The 6,101-nt window shown below is 43.0% G+C and overlaps 1 protein-coding gene across 1 annotated transcript; it reads right to left on the bottom strand.

The window, feature by feature from the left end:
• Nucleotides 1-1,206: 1,206 nt before the first annotated feature.
• On the bottom strand, nt 1,207-5,198 carry LOC118432712 (homeobox protein Hox-C11a-like). The gene is made up of 2 exons (XM_035844325.1): nt 4,594-5,198; nt 1,207-2,467 (listed from the first exon to the last, which is right to left on the bottom strand). Exons 1-2 carry the CDS (start codon nt 5,117-5,119, stop codon nt 2,154-2,156), a joined length of 840 nt encoding a protein of 279 aa, XP_035700218.1. The 5' UTR covers nt 5,120-5,198; the 3' UTR covers nt 1,207-2,153.
• Between the last annotated feature and the right edge of the window lie 903 nt (nt 5,199-6,101).

Below are 6,101 nucleotides of genomic sequence, written 5' to 3'. Positions count from 1 at the left end.
GATTGGCGAGAGCAAAACATAGTAACCTTGACCTATGACCCCTCCGGTCACGCCAATGCGTCATGCAGATTACGCTAAGTGCCGGTCTACCGGTTCCCAGTCCACGGTGGGGTGGGGTGGGGGGGGGGGGCGTTCAATTCGCGTGCATCATTTTGGCAACATTCTATTTCAATCCAGTGGATAGCTTGCCTTTCAACGCTTTTCTACGACAGTGTTTTCATTTGCCACCCCCTTTGAAAGTACAGTGCCTTGTCCCCATCTTTCCATCACAATCACAGTCTACACACTCCTACTCTACTAGCTAGTAGCACCTTAAAATGCTGGTTACATTTTGTATATGCTGATTGTCATTGACATCACACAAGCACAAGAACCATAATAACTAGCACAAGTATCGCGCATGCATGCATGCCCATTAAATAACGTGAACAAGACTCAACCGTGACGACCAATTCATACACAATGTTGTGGCTTCTCCTGCACAACCTTACAGTTATAAAAGTCGATGGCATGTTTGACTACTGTTTGGCAGTCTCATTTGGCACAGTCAAAATCTACCATTCGTATCTGTATTTTGCAACGCTAGTTCGCCTTTATCCGTTGGGTGACCTATATCTGTTGCTCTTAAAAATAAGGTATTTGGGATATCAAGTCGACGGACATTGGTTTCAAATTGCAATATGCCCACATAACAGTATTGGTCTAGGACAACCACATGCCTAAATATCCTGTTTTTATAAACAACGGTTATAGGTCACCCAACGGATAAAGGTGAACCAGCGTTATGTGTGTGAATATATCGATACTACAGTAACATTATTATTGTATTTGTAGGGTTCACAATTGCTATTCTCGTCCTCAGCGTGTATTCTCAAGGACAGTGACATTACCATCCTATGCCTCCATGTTTTTTTTTACAACGTGATGTCAGCTCCTATCTCCTGTCAAACGATTTCCTGAAGAGTGATGACCCGTTGCCATGGTAACGGGTGGTTCGTTCGACAGGTTTATGATTTCGACGCATATTTATGACTTCGACCTTCGTTTGGAATGGCCTGGAAGAGGCTATCCTTTCCGATAGTCTCAACTGCCGATTAATTTCCTGAATATTCCGAACATCCAATTGATACATAACAAACTGTCTTTCAATCTTAAAAGAGGAATTTTCTGCTATGTTACATATATTTGTTATTATTCCATGATCAAGATTTATCGTTTGATAATTTTTAATACTTTTTGCCCGAGAGCAATGATAGCGGGAACATTAAAATCCACGTAAGGAATCTAATCAGCAGATATTTTCAGTCAAAAAAGTCTCAAAGGTCTACGACACCAAAGCGTAATTGTTCAGAGGAATAAGCGCACTACTTTAAAGCACCGTTTTGCTGCTATCAAACATTCGCAGGGCGTTGGCAACTTAAAAAAACACCGTAAGTGGAGTAAGGCCAAAACAAGACTGTATTACTGATAGTCAAAGTCACGTTCAAGGTTTATCACCAAATCTGATTGAGAAACTCCATTCTTGGATTTAGCTGGATTTCACTAGAGTACTGTCCACGTAAACACACACAAAATGGCGGTTTTATTATTGTTGTTCGCGCCGACGTTACTGCCATGAAAGTGCCCGGATGTGCTAAAGTTGGTATACACGTTGTTTGGCTACCGTCTGGTGCAAGCTACTACAAACGCTCGCCTCTGCTATCAGCTGAGTGTCTATCGTCGGGCAGGATGTTTTCGCAGACATTACTTAGACTGAGACTAATTTGGTGTAATTTTGCCAGCAGGACAGCCGTCCTTAACAAGTGGTTTCTGGTCACCCTCATGGTCTACAAATTAACTCAAGGACAAATCTCACATCAAATCGTCCTTCAGACAGAAGAAAAGTATACCCCTTGTCTATCCTTGACCTTTTCTCTTGTTTTGGACTACGTATACCACCTGTTTCAGACTATTCTACCTGGCGTAAAGCTGCACTAAGTTTTACGTACACTGACGTAGGTAAAAAGATAAGCATTCAGGAATGCTCTGTCACTTTTCAAAGAAAGAAAAAAACATAGTGGCTTCGTTATGTTATTGATATTCTCCTCAAAAAACACGTTTATGTACATCAAATACTTGGATAGATACATACATTGTGACTAGTGGTTGTAGAATTATGCGTATAAGTGTTGTGCGTGTCTTTGCGCCGCGGCTCGACGCGCTAGCTTCTTCTCCTTCATCCGGCGGTTCTGGAACCAAATCATCACCTGCCTTTCCGACAGACTGCTGCTTTCCGAGATCTCCTTCCTTTTCTCCTTCGTCAGGAACTTCTGCGAGGCGTACTCGTCTTCGAGAAGGGCCAGCTGAGGTTTGCTGTACGGGCGTCGCTTCTTTCTGGTCCGAGGGCGCTGGGGTGTCGTCCCGGAGGTTGCGGTGAAGCCCTTCGTACCTCCGGTTACGGGGTTGGTGCCTGGGAATGCAGTAAGGGCTAAAAAAGGACAAAAAAATAAGGTTTAACCTTTTGTCAACTACGCAGACATGCTTTAAAGATAGCAGAAAAGTACAGACATGTCAAACAAGAAAAATGCAAAGTTTTAAACACCAATTTATAATAATAATAAGTCCATATGAAATGCATCATGACTAATGTCAAAGAAACTTCAAACTTTTCAATTTTCATTGTCAGAGGAAGAGCAAATGCACAGTCGACGTCCTCAATTTTTATATATTTGCGCGCGCGGACACACTCACACACATGCGCAAACACACACAGAGAGACACATACACACGTGCACACACGAGCACGTAGAATTAATACTTTCTCTGTTTTTCGCCCGTCTCGTCAATTTGCTATTCCAAAAAAAAAGCAATCCAAGCCTAACTTTAACATGCATACTTGTCTCGTCTTAATTACATACCACATGTATCTCCGAAGATTAACTTATCAATTTATAAAGACTACCGCATATCTGCCCTTTGTATATTGTAACCTATATGCGGAAACAAAGATCGTTATCTGTACCAGACTGTGTTATGGTACTAACAATACAAGGTAATCCCTCTAGTTAAAAACGTATTAATTTTCTACAGCTGACGCGCGTACCTAATCCTACAAGGATTAAGTCTCTTAAAAAGCTGTTAAAGATTTTTCTTTTCTCTGAGAACTCAGTCAATGCCACAACGCGGTAACCTCAGTACGATCAATGAAGAACATAGTGGAACCCAGTACAGATGTCACTAGCGTAGGTCTAAATGAATAGACTTTTGGGGTCTGCGGAAAGTATGGAAACAAATAACGTTTGCGGTTAGTAACATCTGTGACCACTTTTTTTTCCTTTTCACCCGACTTTGTTCTATTTTTCTATCACCACAAAGTCTCGGGAAGTATTCTATTTTTTTCTTATATAGAGTATTTGAAATATAGTTTTCTATGCGAAGTATAATCAGACGTTTAGATAGACGTTCTTTGTTGTAATTGCTCAAATTATATGGCACATAGAAACAATTGTGTGTTTTGTGGGGAACATAAAACATTGGTTGACCCTTTTCCAACAACTTAACCGCTTCGTAAAAGATGTGAGAATCGTTACTTTTCACGCAACTTCTGTATTTCCCTTTTTCGGTCATGAGTAATATGAAATCAACATTGGGAAGGGCTCAATGGCAAACTAGTTATCCGCTGTATGTTAGTCGTATAAAAAGTACAAGTCTATTTTAGCATTGGCAGACAAGGTCTCTCACAATACGCGGTGGTTCCACTAGTTAATGAAACTTTATGAGCGATGGTAAAAAAAGAAAACACCACACAGGGTGAGCGAGAATTCTGCGGTTGGTATATTGTGTGTGATAACGCCAGTCTTTTTATCCTACTATTACTTTCCCTTGTATCTTACCTTTTGTTTTCAAATCCCTATGAATATTTGCAGCCCGACTCAATTCAATGATTACAGAGATAGTTGATCTCTTTCTCGAGACGGCGTGTTTTGGGCTCGTACGTTCGTGTGTTGTAGTGGTATTTAAGCTAAATTACCAAACGCAACACTACCTCGTAGTAACTGGAAATTGATCGTTGTTTTATTGTTCTGAATAAAGATGACTTTTTTGCTCATAAATTGTCAGAACAAATGAGGGATTGAATATGAATGAGCAGGTGCATTTCAGTCCTCGTGCAAAACAACGCGACGGCAGGCATGACAAAAAAGATAGTTGTACTTTCTCGAGCGGTTGTGCAAAGCACTAAAGTGAAGAACATGCCGTAAACCCAGCTGGAGTATTGCAGGACCACCTGTGCGCTAGTGTTCTTTTTTGTTTCGCTCATTAGAAACTAGATATGATAATTTAGCTTCAAATACGAGCAGCACAACGTTCCAAGCCATGACATAGCAAGAAATAGTGTACTACGGGACGCGTAGACAAGCTAGGACACGAGACACGGCCGATATTCGTCTTTTCTCCTCCAGTGGTTCAAAAACGGCGACTAGCGGAGCTCCCGCCCTGGCGTTTAAATCGACTTCCGTAGCGCATAAATCTTCCTTCCGACGTTTTAATCCTTGTAAAAAGTGCACGTTAAAAGGGGGAGAATATCGTTTAGTTGTCGTTTGTGATAAAAATTACCTTGCGTGTAGACTGTGGCTGCTTTAGGAGGGGAAGAGTTGGTGGTCGGGTGTAGCTGCTGGGCTCCGTACATGGATTGGTTGACGGGACTGCGTTGGTCGTAGTAGCGGCATCCGTACTGGGCGTCCACGGCGTAGCCGGGGGGACAGTACTCATGGCCATTGGGGAAGGGGTCGCATCCTCTGGACTGCGGTAGGGCGAATCCGACGGGTTGATAGGTCTGTTCTCCCGGCGTGTAGTACTCTGCGATAGGAGCGGGGCACTCCTGCGCCATGTGCAAATGGTGAGAGGAGGCGTTCCACCCCATGTTGGTCGCCCCGTGGGATACATCCTTACGAGCTGGCATCATGAGTAGCGGCACGGGAAGGTCCCGCGCGTAAACAGAGTCCCGTGAAAGAGCGCTCGACTGCACGGTGTAGGTGTTGGAGTGTGGCGTGCCCTGGCCGGGAAGAGGCTTGCATCCGCCGTTCAGACCACCCCAGCTCCTCGGCAGTAGGTCGGTCTCCGCCCCGGCGATGCCGCTCATGTCGAAACGGTGCCGTCGGTGTTTCCAGGCGTGAATGACTCAAGGACACCGAAGCCGTGTCTGAGACGGGCTTGAAATACCGTCGTACGGAGGTTTGCCTAAACACCATTCATCATAGCGTGGCCCACTCTGAGACAGGCGCGCTCATTGGATGGTGCCATCGCTTTATGACAGTCACGTGACGTGCGCGGGAAATTGTGGCACACCCCATGTAGGAAAAAAAAATGTGTTTTTCTAGACCACACTCTATCTCATCCACGTCTCAATTTCTGTCTTCTCAAGAACATAACAACAACGTCTAGACGAAGTTAGGCTCGTCGGTGGATGGGCGACAATTTCAAAAAAATGTCGACGAAAATTGTCTTTCGCAAAAAACTACACAACAGCCGGCAAACAGTAAATAAGGCAATGCTTCGACAATTAGCAACTTTTCTACGGTTAAGTTTTGTTTTTTATCCAAAATTTCAAATCATCCATGCATAATTATATCGACAAGCTGAGCATAGTGTATGATGCTTTGCATAGAATTATTTCTGGAAACAGCCGCTTGATATAAACATACGCGACAACACTACAATATTTTGTCACACCAAACCGACTCTTTTCACTTGATTGTGCTGTTATCAATACCAACAGTATTACCAGAGCAATTTTGTTCTAAACAATCTTGGACTATCCGTCTTTAATGATTATTGAACGATTTTTGTTCGATATTTTTGGCGCCAAGACGGCAAGGGTATGGTAAGTATGTGAAGGGACACCACCAGACATAAAAACATGATCAAGACTCGTTTACAAACCTGTTTTGTCTAGACAGAAACACGGTATGTTGCGAATAATTATTATCTCATTTTATTGATTATTTGATATTCTTCCCGATTGAATTGGTCCGTCTTCTTTTTGGGGGGTAACATGTCAGCATTCGTACGTCTACACACATGATGCGATTATTCCATGTATTGTCACCACGTCAACTACTACA

Source organism: Branchiostoma floridae, chromosome 16 (assembly GCF_000003815.2).
Source record: "Branchiostoma floridae strain S238N-H82 chromosome 16, Bfl_VNyyK, whole genome shotgun sequence".
In the NCBI taxonomy this organism is placed as follows: Eukaryota; Metazoa; Chordata; class Leptocardii; order Amphioxiformes; family Branchiostomatidae; genus Branchiostoma; species Branchiostoma floridae.
This window is presented reverse-complemented; position numbering and strand designations above follow the sequence as displayed.

Bases quoted from the DNA above. Each gene is read 5' to 3' on its own strand.
- LOC118432712 (XM_035844325.1), bottom strand. From the start codon at position 5,119: ATGAGCGGCATCGCCGGGGCGGAGACCGACCTACTGCCGAGGAGCTGG. The intron at 2,468-4,593 runs GTAATTTTTATC...GTCCTTTTTTAG, and splicing joins AGCCACAGTCTACACGCAAG to CCCTTACTGCATTCCCAGGC.